The sequence below is a fragment of the Ursus arctos genome, unplaced genomic scaffold (assembly GCF_023065955.2).
Source record: "Ursus arctos isolate Adak ecotype North America unplaced genomic scaffold, UrsArc2.0 scaffold_22, whole genome shotgun sequence".
In the NCBI taxonomy this organism is placed as follows: Eukaryota; Metazoa; Chordata; class Mammalia; order Carnivora; family Ursidae; genus Ursus; species Ursus arctos.
The window spans coordinates 39,061,661-39,079,503 of NW_026622897.1; the positions used below are offsets into that span (position 1 = coordinate 39,061,661).

The 17,843-nt window shown below is 36.9% G+C and overlaps 1 protein-coding gene across 10 annotated transcripts in view; it reads left to right on the top strand.

The window, feature by feature from the left end:
* ARHGAP42 (Rho GTPase activating protein 42) overlaps window positions 1-17,843 on the top strand; it is a 317,870-nt gene that overhangs the window by 284,674 nt on the left and 15,353 nt on the right. For all 10 annotated transcript variants that reach the window (XM_048217115.2, XM_048217118.2, XM_048217117.2 and 7 more), the window contains 9 exons: window positions 3,662-3,724; window positions 4,749-4,823; window positions 5,091-5,175; window positions 5,783-5,841; window positions 9,286-9,391; window positions 13,889-14,048; window positions 15,231-15,375; window positions 16,723-17,103; window positions 17,468-17,624. In XM_048217115.2, coding sequence (XP_048073072.1) covers window positions 3,662-3,724; window positions 4,749-4,823; window positions 5,091-5,175; window positions 5,783-5,841; window positions 9,286-9,391; window positions 13,889-14,048; window positions 15,231-15,375; window positions 16,723-17,103; window positions 17,468-17,624 — 1,231 coding nt within the window. The remainder of the gene's footprint in view (window positions 1-3,661; window positions 3,725-4,748; window positions 4,824-5,090; window positions 5,176-5,782; window positions 5,842-9,285; window positions 9,392-13,888; window positions 14,049-15,230; window positions 15,376-16,722; window positions 17,104-17,467; window positions 17,625-17,843) is intronic.

Genomic DNA, 17,843 nt, shown 5'->3' on the forward strand with positions numbered 1-17,843 from the left:
ACAGTTTTATGTATTTGTGTATTCCCATGTTGGGTGCATAAATATTTAGAATTGTTATATCTTCTTGTTGGATTGTTCTTCTTATTATTATATGGTGTCATTATTCTCTTGTTATTGTCTTTGTTTTAAAGTCTAATTCATCTGATATGAGTAAAGCTACTCTGGTTTTGTTTTGACATCGATTTGCATGATAAATGTTTTTCCAGCCCCTCACTTTCAATCTGCATGTGTTTTTAGTTTTGAAAGGGGTCTCTTATAGGCAGCATATATATAGATGGGCTTGTTTTTCTACCTGTTCCACCACCCTGTATCTTTTGATTGGAGCTTTTAGTCCATTTACTTTCAAAGTAATTATTGATAGATATGTATTTATTGCCATTTTGTTACTTTTTTGTGGTTGTGTTGTAGTTTTTCTATGATCCTTTCTTTTCTTGCTCTCTTTCACACTTTGCTGTCTTCTTTAGTGATAAACTTGGATTTCTTTCTCTTTATTCTTTGTTTATCCATTACTGTATTTTGATTTGTGATTACCATTAGGTTCGTATAGAACATCTTCTACATATAGCAGTTTATATTCAGTAGATGGTCACTTAAATTAGAACTCATTCGTTCTTCTTACCCTTCCCCCCATGTTTCAGATACATGGTGTCCTATTTCACTTTATTTTGTGAATTCTTTCACTGATTTTTACAGGTATACTTATTTTTACTGCTTTTGTGTTTACCATTTTTCATACTCTTATTTATGGTCTTTCCTCTTCACTCCAAGTGTTTCCTTAATATTTCTTATAGGGCTGGTTTAGTAGACATGAACTACTTTAGCTTTTGTTTGTCTGAGAAACTTATCTCCTATTGTCAATGATAGTCTTGCTAAAAAGAGTATTTTTGGCTGCATATTTTTTCCTGTTGGCACTTTGAATATACCATGCCACTCTCTTTTGTCCTCCAAAGTTTCTGCTGAAAAATCCACTCATAGCCTTATGGCATTTCCCTAGTGTGTAACTATCTTCTTTTCTCTTGCTGCTTTTAAAATTCTTAATCACTTCTTTTTGCCATTTTAATTACTTTGTGTCTTGGTGTTGACCTCCTTGGGTTGATTTTTTGGGGTATCTCTGCCTCCTGGATCCAGATATCCATTTCCTTCCCCAGATTTGGAAACTTTGTAGCTATTATTTTTTCACACAAATTTTCTGACCCTTTTATTGTTCTTCTGGAATCCCTATAATGCAAATGTTATTACACTTGATGAAGTCACTGAGTTCCGTAAGTCTGTTCTCATTTTGCATATTTTTTTTCTTTCAGGTTGCTCATTCATTCCTCTGCTTCCTCTAGCCTGCTATTTATTCCATCTGGTGTATTTGTAATTTCATTTATTGTTTTCTTCATTTCTGATTTGTTCTTTTTTTATCTCTTTGTTAAGCGTCTCACTTATATTCTCCACTCTTGATTCCCAAGTACAGTGAGTATCTTTATGTTCATTACTTTAGGTTCTCTATTAAGCATATTACTTTTATCCATTTCTCTTAAGTCTCTTACTGTTGTTTTTGTCTTGTTTTTTTCCATTTGAGATATATTCCTCTGTGTCCTCATTTTGCCTAACTCTCTGTGTCTATTTCTTTGTGTCAGGAAAGTAAGCTACGTCTCCTCTTGAATGTAGTGGCCTTATGAAGAACAGGCCCTGTAGTGCCCTGCAGTGCAGTTTCCCCTGTTCCCCAGAGCCTGATGCTTCAGATGGTGTCTCCTGTGTGTGCTGCATGTGCTCTGCCGTTTTTTCCTGGCTGCTTTTTCGTTCAGTACAGTTGTCTGCAGAGGCTCTCTCTCTTCCCCTATTATGGGCAGCATTTTGTCCTTGGCAGGGGTGTGGTATGCAGTTTTAACAAGGTGTGCTCTGCTTATGAAATGAGACCTGTAACTTCCAGGACCCTGGCCTTGTGAGTGGGTTGTTCAATTTTAACAAGGTGCTCCTCAAACTTCCGCGGGGCCTGCAGCTGCTACTAGTAGAACCACAGTCTGCTATGGGTGGAAGGCGCAGTGTTGGCAAGGTTTGCAATGGATTTCTGAGGGGAGTGGCCTGCAGTGCTAGGACTGATGCAAGCATGAATGGAAAGGGTAGCTGTGCTAAAGCACTAGGATGTGGGGCTTGGTGTAAGCAAATTACGTAGTAAATTTCCTGCCGGCTTCTGCAGGTGACCATATGTCTATGCTGAGGGGTGGAGGGAGGGCAGTGGCACTGCCAGCTCCTTTGTTCTTGGAAGAGTCCTCCTCTGGACATGCTCTGAGATGAGTAAATAACTCTCCCTACTGTATGCCCCAGGTGTTTTTCAAAGTGCAGTTTCTACCCTGTATCTGGAGGGCTGTTTGTCTTGCTGTCTCTTTCAGGGCAGGGACTCATCTTCCTGTTGCCCTAAGGGCTCTTCCAAAATGGAGCCAGCTGATTTTTAAGATTCCAGACTTTAAGTCCCTCTTATTTGTAAGAAGTCAGTAAATTCAGCTCCTCTTGCTTTGAAAGCCAAATGTTAGGAGGATTCATCACTCCCATGTGAACTTCCTGGTGTGTTAGTCTGTTTCTCACCCTTCTCTGTGCCTGTGGCTCCCTCCTGATCACAGATGGCCACCTCTGTTTTGCTCCCTACTATGTCTCCACCCTATCTACCCTCTTCTATGTGGTCACTTCTCTGCCTTTCGTTGTGGAGTTTGTTTTGCCAGTCTTCGTTTTCTGGGTTATTTACACTGATGGTAGTGTTATCTAGTTGTATCCATGAGACAAGGTGAGTTTAGGGTCCCCTTAATCCACCATCCTCCAACTTCCTTCTAATCCACCATCTTTAATTGGGAGCCAGTTTTTATTTTCATATATAATTTGAGAATATTAAGAAATATATCTCTACCACAGATGATGAAAATTTTCATTATAGTGCCAAGAAAACTTAAATTTTTCCTCAGAGTGTCACTTGGTATTCTTAAATTAAATCCTTTTCTTAAAAAAACAGGTAATCTAATTTGATCTGGCCTCAGAAACTTAAGAAAATTAGAAAAGATTTAAAATCTAGCAAAAACAACGAAAATAAATTGCTATTTCATGATGTAAGATCTTTGGGGGATTTTTGGTGGACTAAATGTATTTTGAATTACTTTGCATATGATAAAAAAATGCAGTAGAAAGAATATTTGGCTTGGATTCATGAGGTCTGTGTTAGAATCCTGGTTTTTGGGCTTGGAACAAAGTGAAGTTTTCAGCAACCCAGTGAACCATCTTAAGATAACAAAGCTTTCTGTCTACCTCATAATGTTTTGAGAATCCTATGAAAAAGAATATGTGAATAGCTTTGTAATATAATTACCAACACACAATAAAGGTGTTTTCTTAGTACATTTGCTCCTATCATTTGGAAAAATTTGTAACAAAAAATAATGCTGATTTTAGAAAAAATGGACGGGATCAGGGTAATATATTTACTTTCTATGAAGGATCTGTGTATTCTAAGGAAGCACATATAGTTTATATAGTAACTTTGGTGACTGTGAACCTCTCTATTGCTACCCCAAAATAAAAGTTAAGACTCTAACTGAAACTGTGCCATTTAGTCCTAAAACAACAGAGCCAACTAAGGGGTAATGGAAGTTGGGCATTAACACTTACAGTGATTTCCTTTTATTTTCAGTGTACTTAAATGAAGCAGGGTTCAACTTTGTGAGAAAATGCATTCAAGCTGTGGAAACAAGAGGTAAGTGTTGCCTGACAGGTACATTGTTACTATTATGTAGTTCAGGTACTTCATTCTTATATAGAAACCTCTCAGAAAATGAGGATGTATTTCATCATTAACATGAAATTAACTTTAAGAACTATATAAATGTATAAATTATCTAAATATCTAAATACACAAATAACTATAGTTTGAACTTTACCAAAAATCATACTGTATTTCTTTTTAATGATTTTTCCTAATAAAGGCTTGCTTTACTTCTTATTGTTAGACTTTGTGTTATTTATTACTATAAGCACCTCTTTGATTTTTTTTTTTTATTATGTTATGTTAGTCACCATACAGTACATCCCTAGACCTCTTTGATTTTTTTCAAGCTTTAATGAGGTAAGATTCTTAAGGAGCTGGTATTCCTCCTTTCTTACATTATTTCCCTCAGTGATTTCAGTCACGGTCACAATTCTAGCACCTTTCCTCTCTCTAGACTTGATCTCTCACCTGAAGCCCATTCCAGGTACCTATTATACTCTTTCAATTCCAGGAAAACTTGGCTAAAACAAAACTTATATTGGGCTTTGAAATTCTGTGAACTTAGGCTCAGATTTTGGTGCTGCCACTCAGAAGCTTTGAGAAGTGAAGTATGATTATTAAATTCTCTGAATCTGTTTCCTCATCTTCAAAACGAAGATGTAAATGCCTTCCAACACTTCAACATGCAGGACTCCATGACCAAAGAAATAGAGGATGAGAAATACTGATTATCATTTCCCATCTTTGATGCTTTTTGTATTCAAATAGTGGTGAATGAACAGGGGTACTTTGCTACTTTGAAGATCTTCCAAAGACTTTCAGACACTGTTCAGTGTCTGCTCTGAGAAATATATGTGTGATGGAGGTTTCCAGGGTAGATTTGCTAAAGTTAGACTGCAAATTGGACAAGCAGCTTTCAAATTCTGTATAGGTATATGCCTGAGGTTTTTAACATTCTGTACTTACGCTGCTGGTCTCAAACTATTCTCTTGTGATTTTTCTTTCTCATTAGGCATCACTATTTTAGGCCTCTACCGAATAGGAGGAGTTAACTCTAAAGTTCAGAAACTCATGAACACAACATTTTGTAAGTTTTGGATGAAGCTGGTTACTTAATTTTTGTATTATAGATAATCCAAACCATAGCTTTCTTTGAGAATTATACTATTGCTTGTCTTTGAATATTTTAAAGTAATATTTAAAATTAGTATTTGCATTCAGTTTTTAATGTGCAGTAATAACTAAGAAATAAATATTTCTCTTTGACCTACTTATGTTTGTGTCCATCTTTTTTATGGTGTGAGTGATGTTTTGAATTGCACAGTTTAAACATCTTATTGTTTACTCTTTTCAGCTCCAAAATCCCCTCCTGATATTGACATTGATATTGAATTGTGGGATAATAAGACAATAACAAGTGGACTGAAAAACTACCTCAGGTAAGGAAGATTTAACTCCTACTCTGCATGTGATGTCTCCCTTACCTCCGTGGGCAGTTGCCATGTGATTCCTCAGAGCTCCTATGCATGAACTTCACTACTTAGAGCAATTCCTTCACTTCCGGTGAAATAGCATAAGGTGGTAATGTTTATATTTAGTGTTTTGGAACTTATACATGCTTTCTCAAATAATAAGAGGCTGAAATATTTTATGAATACTAAATAGTATTTTGTTTCATATTAAATTTGAATGTGGTGTTTTCATGGTTTTTTTTTTTTTAAGTTGAAATTGAAAGTTGTTTTTTGTTTTGTTTTTGCTTTTTATTTAACTATTGTCCCCATATCTGAGAGAGATTTTGCTGTTATGGTTTAGTAGTTCTCACAAAGTGAAAAAAATCATTTTCCAGCCTCCCCTTTTAGTACAGTTGTGCCAAGAAGTGCTAAAGGGCCTTGGTGTCTTCGAGGTCTGCATTTTGGTACTGCCTGTAGCAGCCCTACTAGGACTTGATCATACTCCCTAATCAGCCAACTCTTAAAGAAACACTGAAAGTTCAGGAGAAATAAAAAGATATTGCCATTCTAATGCCTCCTTCTTTATCCATTGTAGATGCCTTGCAGAACCACTGATGACTTACAAGTTACACAAAGATTTTATTGTTGCAGTTAGTAAGTACATTTCCATTGGATGTATTATAATTGATGTAATTTTATGCTGTATAATTTATGCTGTATCACTTAGAGGTGTAAATTTAAACCAACTAGTTAAGATTTTCCCACATATTGCTTAAGAAACTGTCAATCCTAATAGCTGACAGTATGGTTTGTAAACAAATAAGAAATTATGCATGATGGATTAAAGACCTAAAGGTGAGACCTAAAACCATAAAGCTATGAAGACATAGGCAGTAATTCTTTGACATTGACTGGAGAAACATTTTTCTAGATATGTTTTCTGTGGCAAGGGAAACAAAAAACAAAATTATATAATTGGGACTACACCAAAATAAAAAAGCTTTGCACAATGAAGGAAATCATCAACAAAGCAAAAAGGCAACCTACTGAATGGGAGAAAATATTTGCAAATGATATATCCAATAAGGGGTTAAGATCCAAAATATATAAAGAACTTACACAACTCAACACTAGAAAAACAATTTGATTAAAAAAGAGGCAGAGGCCCTGAGTAGACATTTTTCCAAAGCAGACATGCAGATGGACAGTAAACGCATGAAAAGATGCTCAATATCACTCATCATCGGGGAAATACAAATCAAAACTACAATGAGATATCACCTCACACCTGTCAGAATGGCTAAAATTATCAACACAGGAAACAACAGGTGTTGGTGAGGATGTGGAGAAAGGGGAACCCTCTTGCATTGTTGTGAGAATGCAAATTGGTTCAGCCACTCTGGAAAAGAGTATAGAGGTTCCTCAAAATATTAAAAATAGGATTACCGTATGATCCAGTAATTCCACTACTGGGTGTTTGCCCAAAGAATATGAAAACACCAATTCAGAAAGATATGTGCACCCTTATATTTATTGCAGCATTATTTACAATAGCCAAGACATGGTGAAGACAGAAGTATCCATTGATACATGAATGGGTAAAGAAGATGTGATATATATGCACGATGAACTATTACTAAACCATCAGAGAGAATGAAATCTTGACATTTGCAACAAGATGGACGGACCTAAGTAACATAAGTCAGAGAGAGAAAGACCAATACTATATGATTTCATTCATATGTGGAATTTAAGAAACCAAAGAAAAAGACAAAAAAGAAACGCTCTTAAATATAGAGAACAAACTGGTGGTTGCCAGAGGAGAGGTGGGTGGGGGACAGGACATATAGATAAAGGGAATCAAGAGTGCACTTAACCTTGATTTAAAAAAAAATGCAGAATGAAATAGAATATTTTGCCACTGAATAAGACTTCACTGGGGTGACTGGTGTGCTAAGAGGAATTATTTTAGTTACATTTTACTTGATGAATGTTAGTTTCTTACAAGAGCAAGTTTATGGTTAAATAGACAAGACTACAAATATGTACAGTCAGGTATGCTACCTACTCATACTTACATAATGTATTCCTAAATCTGGAGAAAAGAGTCAGGTATTTTTGGCAGGTAACAGGCACTTCCATCAATCCTTTTTCCTCTATTTATTGATAATGATCACATATCTATGTCATTTATTAGGATCTCTTATTACTATAATGGCTTAATTCAAAAACTGTGGGAGGGGCTCAGTGAAAACATGCAAGCTGAGAAATTAAAAATACGCACTTTTAAAACATTGAGACCAAAGTCCTGGGTTGCCATCTGAGCCATCACAGCATGTAACAATTAGGAATTAGCATTTCATTGTTAAGATGTATGAGGTGTGACTGTACCAAGTATTTTTCACAGTCCCAAGAAAGAAAGCAGTTGCATTAATTTATTAACACACATTGTAATGTCACAGGAAATGTTGTCTGCTGATAAGTGTCAGATAACATTTGAGTGACCTTGGTTTTCAATCCAGCATACATGACTGACCACATGATCTCATAAACACCTATACTTCCTGAAAACTCTCCACTGTATATTCTTTTCATCGAAATCTATCCTTATTAGATAAACAAAACCTTGGAAAATGTAGAGTCTGACCTCTCATTTTATTGACTAAGTCCCTGAGTGGGCCAGTGACTTTGTCTAAGGACACTGGTACATTGATGGCAAAATCAGAGCTACCAGCCAATTTTTGTTTTACTCTTACCCTGGAACTCTTTCTTACAGAAATTTTGTGTTAACAACAAATGGCATTTGACCCACATAGCTAAGTAGCTAAATGAGCAGCTTGTTTTAATAGAAACATTTGATTGTAAGCTATTTTTCTCTATTTCCATGGCAAATAGATAATTCACTGCCATGATAATTAAAATATATTCTTATAGATAAGAATTCATCTTTTGTCTGGGTCAAGGATAATCCCATGTACCAGATAATAAGGTAATAAAATTAGGTATTATTTGGAAATTCAGCTCTGTAAAAAGGGGAAGTTATTCAGAAATTACAAGGTGTCTTACAGAATTCCCTGGCAGAGTTTGGATCAGGCCTTCCATGGGCCTACAGCTGGGAACTGCAAAATTGGGAACCTATGTTTCTCTTCCCACCCTTTTAGGAGGGTCTCTCCTCTCTGTTTTTTGCTGCATATCTGCCTTATTTGTATCTCCCTTTCCAGTCAGATTTTCTTGGCTTTGGAGCACATTTAGCTATGTCAACCCTGGTCTTATATGATATGCCTTTTCACCTATCTAAGCAGACAGATCACAGTTTTGGTGTCTCCATTCCAACCTCTGGAGACCTTGTGTTTGGCCCAGAGTGAGCCAGGCTCTTTCCTCACCTCCCGTTGGGCACTTTTCAGAGAAAGGGCCTGGCAGGGTAGATAGGCACCATAGAATTTGTTTATTATAGTAAGAGCATGTAAATAGGTTCTTCATTCTGAAGTGTTAGATGTTTCTCTAGCAGATATGTCAGCATGTTGGCTTTTGCCTGGAAGACTAGACTTTCTTTAGATGGTTTTTTCCTTTTCAGATTTACCACTGTCAACATGGGCTTAAAATCTATTAGGCCTCTATTTGCATAATAATCGTGACACCTCAGATTCAAATCTATAAAATTTGAAAGGGAATGCCTTCTTCCTTTGTCTGATGGAGTCACTAGGAGGTTTCTGTGTGATAAAGTATATTATATTGCCTGGCACATTAGGCTGTCTTTAACAATTTCTGTGATCACTCACATTGCTAAAGTTTGACTCTGTCCTGGTGTAACAAAACCAAAGCAGGTGATGAGTTATGGTTGTATGAAAGGTCAGTGGCTATGAGCACAGGTATGGATTAGATGGAACTGGGCTAGCTTGACTTCTTTACTTAACTAACTTCATCACCATGGTCAAGTTACTCAACAGCTCTAAGCCAGTGATAAAGATAATACTTACTGCATGATGCAATGTTTATAACGCTTGAGGGTGGGAGTGTTTATAATGTTTAGATTACTAATGTTTATTTATACATTTGAATACAATTAAAACTTGAGCATTTGAAACCTTTATGTTATAGAATCTGATGACCAAAACTACCGGGTGGAGGCTGTACATGCATTGGTGCACAAATTGCCAGAAAAAAACAGAGAGATGCTGGACATCTTAATAAAGCACCTCGTCAAGTAATTCTCTGATTTATGTTGTTCACCTAACTACTTGTTCAACTATTAAAGTGAAACTTGTTCATGTCTTTCTAAAGTGTATGACGGTGCTATAACATTGTTATTATAATCAGTCTATTGAATATGCTTTTAAAAATGATGTGACAGTAAGATATATGTGTGTGTGTATGTACTGTGTATGTTTACACTATGCAAATAATTAATATCCTTCTCAACTATTAAACTAATGACAAAAACCTTACATGTCAACTTAAAAATATATAAAGGAGTATATGTTTTTTCCTCCAGTTCCTTTAGATGCCTTGTGAGCCCTAAGTTTGAAGATCAATTCTCTATGCTCCTAGTGTCAACAGGTTTTGCCAGGTCAAAGTGCCACTCTAGTGTTAGTTTCTTCTTTGGATTCATAGCATCACTTGGTCTCTGAAGATTTTTCTGACTCTGCTCTTAGTTCATATATGTTTTTAAAAATCCGGATAGATATCAAATTAATCAAGGAATCGAGTTTCTCAAGAGGAACAGAACCAATAGGATGTTTGTGTGTGTGTATGTAGGTATACATACATGTGTTTATATATATATATATATATATGGTGTGTGTGTGTGTGTATTGTGTGTATTGTGTGCATATATATATGAGAGAGATTGATTGCAAGCTGGCCTGCACTATTGTGAAGGCTGGTTAAGTCTGAAGTCTGCAGGGCAGCTGGTAGTCTGGAGACTCGGGTAAGAGTTAATGTTGCAGCTCCAATCCAAGGCAGTCTGGGAGCAGAAGCCCCTCTTACTCAGAGGACCTCGGTCTTCTTAAGACTTTCAACTGATTGAATAAGGCCCACTCACATGGAGGGGAATCTGCTTTGCTCTAAGTATACTGATTTAAATGTTAATTTAATTTAAAAATTTTTAAATTTATGTTAAAATTTGCCATAATTTTATGCAAAAAATACCTTCACAGAATCATCTAGAATTACGTTTGATCAAATATCTGGGTACTGTGGCCTCATACATCTGTCTAAAGATTCTCTCTCTCTTTCATATACACACATCCATACACTTGCCATGCTACTGTAAACAAAAGTCCAAATTCAGATTTTATTTTATTTTTTTTTTAAGATTTATTTATTTAGAGAGAGAGAGCAGGGAGGGGTAGAGGGAGAAGAAGAGGGAGAGAATCTCCAGCAGTCTGCCCATCAAGCATGGAGTCTGACACAGGGCTTGATCTCATGAACCTGAGATCATGACCTGAGCTGAAAGTAAGGGTCATATGCTAACCAACTGAGCCACCCAGGTGCCCCCAAATTCAGGTTTTAAACTAAGAATTCCCTTATAGGCTCATATACAAATAAGGGTATTTTCCATCTTAGCAAGTACTATGATTCACAATTAAATGGTTACTCCTTAGTTGCTTACTATAAGTAGTGACCCAGTTTGTGCTAATTTGAGCCATGCATATTTGAAATAGTGCTACATAACATGTTAATAAATCTCATCTTAACCTGCAGATGAGATAATATGAATTGCCCTCCCGCCCCCTGAAATAGGAAGGAAATCCACTAGGAACTGTGTCATTTCAAGTTCATAATTAACTGTTGCATATGGCAATACCTCTTTTAGTTAATGAACAAGGATTCTTGGTCAGATTTAGTCTTAAATTATGTTTTCAATTGTGTGACCTCTTCATGAAATTTAACCACACTGTATGTATTGGGCATTCTCTTGGTGTATTCAAGCTAATTTTCTAGCAAAGCTTTTTTAAACTGCTTTTAAAAGATATATGAGTGTCACATAAAGTGTTTTGTTTAATTATCCAGAATGTTAGATGAACTCAAACTTCCCCCTTATAGTGAATGTGCATGACTTTATTACAGGGAATAGTAGAGGATAGTATCTGGCCACAGAAGAGTGCTTAAAATTCTTTTGCCCATCCTTTACTACCATTCATGGCTTTTTTCCTGAACCTGTAAAAAATCAATCCCCATTGACTGAGCAGTATTATTGGAATGTGTGTCCACATCATCAGTGACTTAAGTAAACTACAAACAAGTGATAACATTCTTGGGGCCCTGGCAACCTTAATATATCTGAAGAAAAGAGAATTTAAGACCAGTGATCTGGATTGGTCACTATCTAAAGGACCAGTGACTAAAAGATTGATTCCAAATCTGCATTAATTAGACATAGTATAAACCATTACTTCTTTTCTGAGAATCCTTTTATCCTCAAAATAAAGGCTATCTGTGGTCTCTTCTTCGACTCTAACTTTGAATATTTAAAAGGGCAGTTGGGTGTCTGTTCCCTACAACACATTTAGGGAATGAGGTGCAGAAATAGCTGAAATGTGGGGTGATAAGTGTCTATATTGATTGAGTTAGCTCAGCAGGAGTGAAATTCAGTGAAGAGAAAATTGTTCATCCAAATATTCCATCTTCTGAGCAACACAGTCATAAACTCTCCTTTTCAAAACCAATTTTCTTTAGGATTTCCAAAAATTTTCCCCATGAGCTTAATATTAATCTTATTCCAGTTTACTCACACTACCAGGATCTCTTACATTTTAGCAAGGGTGCCTAAAGTCAATTTAATTACAAGAAAACTAATGTTTTGAGATCATATTTCCTGTAACATTATTTAATTTTATCAACACTATAGGGGTCCTTATTCTTTATAGATAAGGAAACTTGGAAATAGGAAATAACTTGGCTGATAGCACCCAGCTTCCAAGTTAGGTGGATCCAAGCTTTAAATCCAGACATATTTTACACACTACTTTCCTAGTAGACTAATACATATTAAGCAACTAATATATATATACAATATATAACATATATATTATAATATATATAATATTTGGTTATGTAAAAAGAAAATGTGGAATGAAACTTCTTCCTATTCTAACCAAGAGCTTCTTAGCTAGTGCTCTCTCAGGCACAAGGGAAAAATTCAGTCAGTGAGACAGTCAGCTCTTCCTGTCCTGTGCTGGGATTTGCATAGTATTCAAAATCCTGGATTCTCCATAAAATTTTACTTTTGCTTCTGGAATGTAGTTAGTGATGCACACTTAGGTATAGACATAATCTTGTGTTGTGCTTCTTTCTAGAGCTTTGTATTTTGACAGCATGCCTAGAAGTAAGATAGAAAACGCAGTGGTTAACCTAGAAGATTGGTCAAATGAATGGGTTTCTCCTTAAGAATCTATCCAGTTGGGGCACCTGGGTAGCTCAGTTGGTTAAGTGTCTGACTCTTGATATTGGCTCAGGTCATTATTTCAGGGTTCTGAGACCAAGCCCTGAGTAGGGCTCCCCATTCAGCAGGGAGTCTGATTGAGAGTCTTTCCCCCTGACTCTCCCCCAACTCATGTGTGCACACACTCTCTCAAATAAATAATCTTTTTTAAAAAAAGAATATATCAAATTTCCAAATTAGTCAAAGTCATTTTTGATAGTTACTGGGATAAGGTAACTGACTTTTGCTAAGGTCAGTAATACCAGAGGTTTTTTCTTTCATTTTCATTTTCAAGCCAACACTGATGCTACCATATCTCCATCTCTTACTGTTTGCCTAACATAGTGCCCAGCACTAAGGAGGCACACAGGGAATTTTGCGTTGATGAGTGGATGGATGGGTGGATGGATAGAAGGGAAAAAGAAAGGATAGAAACATTCATTGGCCAGTTGTCTTATGTAGGAAGCTTAAGAAAACCCCTGACATATTCAGGAGACCTGAATTGAAACAGCATCTCTGTCCCTAATTTGCTGTTATATGGAGTACATCATTTTTACTTTAGGAGTTTTGCCTTTTTTTTTTTTTTAAGATTTACTTATTTATTTGAGAGAGAGAGAGGTGGAGAGAGAGAGAGAGAGAGAGAGAGAGAGAGGTGGGGAGGAGGGGTGGAGGGGGAAGGAAAGAGATAAGAAAACTCAAGCAGAACACGGAACCCAACACAGGGCTCCATCCCAGGACCCTGAGATCATGACCTGAGCCAGAACCAAAAGTCAGACACTTAACCAACTACACCACCCAGTCACCCCAGTTTTGCTTTCTTTTAAGCTATACAATAGGAAAATCTGACTTCCTGGAATAATTAAATGCAATAACATTTATGAAAATGCCTGGCACTAGGTTCTCAATAATATGTTTTAGTGTATCGAAATATAATTCCAACCAATCTCATCTTAACCATCTGTTCTAAAAGAAGTAGAGTGCCCTAGAGAATCCCTAACAACTCATAATCTCTCTAGGGTGATCATATTCGATTTAGGGTATCAAAATTTATTTCTTTAATTAAGCTTTGTAATTATTTTTACTTAGCTAATGTTAACTTTATGTCTTTTAAGGCTATGCCACATATGCCAGTTGGGAGTGGCTGAACCTGACTACTTGGGAAAACTAACCTATCATGGCATATTTTACATTTTATTTATGCCACAAATTTGATAAATGAGAACATTTCCTAATTATTAAACATTTAACTTACGTTATTTTTATTGCTCTTATGTGCAGAGTATCACTACACAGCCAACAAAATCTCATGACTGTCTCAAACCTTGGTGTCATATTTGGCCCAACTCTAATGAGAGCACAAGAAGAAACTGTGGCAGCCATGATGAATATTAAATTTCAGAATATTGTGGTTGAAATTCTGATTGAGCACTATGAAAAGGTAGGCTGAATTTTCATGTGGAAGTATCAAATCTTGTACCTTGCTTTTAAGGAATTTTCCACTTGTATTTCTATCAGTTCATTGTGATCTCAGATTCTTATAAAGTATCAGTCTTGTAGCTTTTGTGTAAAATGCTTCTTCATGAGGACTTTGATTTCTTTTTTTCTTGTTTGGTTTTTAAGGGCTTCTCAGAGTCCTCCAGGTAAATGGTTTCCTTTCATTTTTCATCATTTACTTTTCAAGATTCTCTTGAAAAGTATTTATGTAGTGAATTTTTTGCTTATATTCAGAGAATTTGTTAGAATCACTTGGTGATTAAGTCTAGTTTTAACCTTTTTATCTCTCTGGAATTAGACTTACAGCAGCAATAATATTCTCAATAAAACAAAAGAATTCCAGGGACAGTCTTGAAGTCTTCTCTGAGTCTTTAAACATGGTTTCTTTGACAAGATTGAGATCTTAGAATAACTGTGGAAATGGGAAATTGGGAAAGTCAAAGTGATTGGATTGTTAAGTAAATCCAGCCATTAAAAGTCAAAACATTTGTGATCCATTTATGCCTGGTCTAGTCCTCGTGAGAGAAAGACTATGCCCTCTCCTTCCCTGGGTCCCTTCTTGGTGCCTGTAGAAGAATATCCTTCATTTATCTAAGGTTGCAAGCACTCACAACCCATGACCATCTGGCTGTATCCTGTAGCTGTGCTCAGACTTTTCCCTGCAGCTTGTCATGTTCCAAGACAGCTCAGGGCCAACAGCATGACAGCACCTTCTCCTGAAAAGCAAAAAACTTCTTGGCTGGAGAAATGATACAGAATGAGCCTCTTCCCTTCAGGTTATGTTCAGCATGAAGTGAGAAAAAAAAATATCACAATAGTAAGAGTCAATGTGTCTTGACACAGATGTTTATTCATATTTGAAATTATTGGAATATCTTCTGAAATTAATTGTTGGGAAATTGGGGAAGATAGAAAAGAAAACCCAGAGAATGGACATTACTCAGTGTAAGTGGAAAAGAAAGTTATAATTGCTATAGGATATTTTTTGTATCAAGCATCTTTTGCCATGAAGCTGATTAAATAGCATATAGTTCTAAGATTATTAACTCATAAATATCATTTTATGATGAAAATGGCAATTCCCCCCTTTTATTGACCTCTATCCATTTTTTTTTTTTGTATGTAGATTTTTCATACTGCCCCAGACCCAAACATTCCTCTTCCTCAGCCTCAGTCTCGATCTGGATCCCGGAGGACACGAGCAATCTGCCTCTCCACAGGTTCCCGGAAGCCCAGAGGGAGGTATACACCATGTTTGGCAGAACCTGATAGTAAGTGTGCCTGCTGTAGGGAGATGCTTTCTACGTTCTTTGATTTAGCCTTACCTCACCTTACCAACCTTAGGGTAGAAATAGATGATTTTACTGATACTGTCTCCCCGACACTCCCTTCCCATTTATATATTCTTTTTCAGTATAGTTACGAGATACTTGAACAAACAAATTCATTACTGCTACAAAGGAAAAAAAATAGTTTGCTCAGTGCCCTTTTTTTCTGCAACTGCTGTTAAGTACATTGAGTGCTACTTTGTAGCAGGTTTTGTCCTATTGTCAAAGTAGTAGAGAAGAAAGCAAGAAAAAGTCTGGGTAAAGCAGTCATTTTCTTTCTTCTTTTCACATCATGTCCTTAAAGCATCATCTCTTGGGTATCAAAGTGTCTGAAAGAGAGAGAGAAAAGAAATAAAAAGAGAAACCACACTACACATTATCACTAACTTACTGTTCTGAACCAAGCCCCACAGCAAAGTGGGTGGCAGCTTGAGCCCACAGTGGGTGTGAAACTTGTTTCATTTTATTTTACACTCTCAAGCCCCTCAATGTTTTCTCACAGTCAGTATTTAACAGAAAACACTAATTTTTAATTTAGATATGTTTGAATATTTTATTACAGTTTTTCTCATTTTTTTCTTAAACCTTTCAGGAACATTAAAAATTAATTCAGTTCAATAGGCAGTTTCTTACATTGCTATATTCTTGGGAGGAAGAGGAAAAATTCCTTTCTTCTAAAAATATGAGTGGCTTCTAATTTGCATCTGACATGACTGGTGCTTTTAAATGAAGGAGGACTCAGATGCATTATAACTCAGAATCACCTAACAGGAAAATTACAAAAGGCAGAAACATATCTTTAACATCCCTCCTTCCATTGATCTCTTGTAATGTCACCAAAGAATCTTATTTCTGTTACTTGTGAGTTCTTTTTCAAAAGCAATTTTTTTTTATGTCCAATGCAAGACCCAGACTCGTGACCCTGAGATCAAAACCTGAGCTGAGATCAAGAGTTGGACACTTAACTGACTGAGCCACCCAGGTGTCCCCAGAAGCAAATTTTGTCCAAATTCAAGTCAACTCACTAATCCTTCAAAAAGTAACATTATTTCTTAGGATCAGGATACATATAAAATCTTCCTTGAATAGTATTGAAAAATGCATCCACTAGGTTGAAATGCCTGTTTTAAAGCCTTTCTCCAGAACCGACGATGGTTTTCCATACGGGTACAGGCCTGTCACTTCAGTGGGATCAGGTGGCCACTGAGCACATGTGAGCTGGAGAATGGAAAGGTTTTGGTTGTGTTGTTCTTAGTAGAGAGCCACTGTTGTTTTCTTGTTCCCACTCAGGTGACTCTTATAGCAGCAGCCCAGACAGCACACCCATGGGGAGCATTGAGTCACTCTCCTCTCACTCCTCTGAACAAAACAGCACAACCAAGTCTGCTTCCTGCCAGCCCAGGGAGAAATCTGGAGGGATTCCTTGGATTGTATCCCCATCACCTTCCAATGGACAGAAAAGTCTTGGACTCTGGACAACTAGTCCTGAATCAAGTTCTAAAGAGGATGCAACCAAAACAGATGCAGAATCAGATTGTCAAAGTATTGCCTCGGTCACCAGCCCAGGGGATGTTTCCCCACCCATAGACCTGGTCAAGAAAGGGCTGTATGGGCTTTCAGGACTGAAAAGAGCCTCAACTTCCTCTCTCACATCCATCTCTGCAGCTGAAGGTAAACCAGATTTGAGCTTATGTAAAACGTCATTGTCTCTGTATCACTTGCTGGATCATTCAGCATGATTAAGGAGGGAAAAGTTAATGGTGAAGGGGCTAACAGTGCTGTTCCTGAGCTAGGATTTTTAAAACTGTGCACTGTGACTTTTTTCGTAAATCTTTCCATCTCTGTAAGGTGATGTTTTTGTAATTACTGTAGATTGTGATCTCCCTGAGTGATGGGCTGCTATGCTCAAAGAACATTCTGTACCTTCTCATTTGGGCTTAGAGAAAAATGCTTCCTTTTGTTATGCACATGGACTGTGTTACTGCTGTTATTTTGTCTGATAGCACCTTGCCTGTTTTCTTGGTTTTTTTTTTAGGAAGCAAGAGCTACAGTGGATCCATTCAAAGCTTAATTTCTGTAGGTTCCAAAGAGATGCCCAAAGCCCCACCAAACCCAGACCTGCCTCCAAAAATGTGCAGGAGGTTAAGGCTAGACACTGCCTCAAGCAATGGCTACCAGCGACCTGGCTCTGTGTAAGTGAGAGAGAGTTTGCATTTGGTGTATCTTCCAGGGATACACAGGAGTTGAGTATGTCCAAAAGAACCCTTAGGAGTCCCACAGCTGAATGCCTCATCTGTAGTGTGGGAACAGTCAACTTCTGTAGGACCCTGTCCTCTTCTACAATGATGTACCAATTAGAGTAGGCTTAAGGTATATATATTCCACACACATACGATTTCAGGTATTTGCCT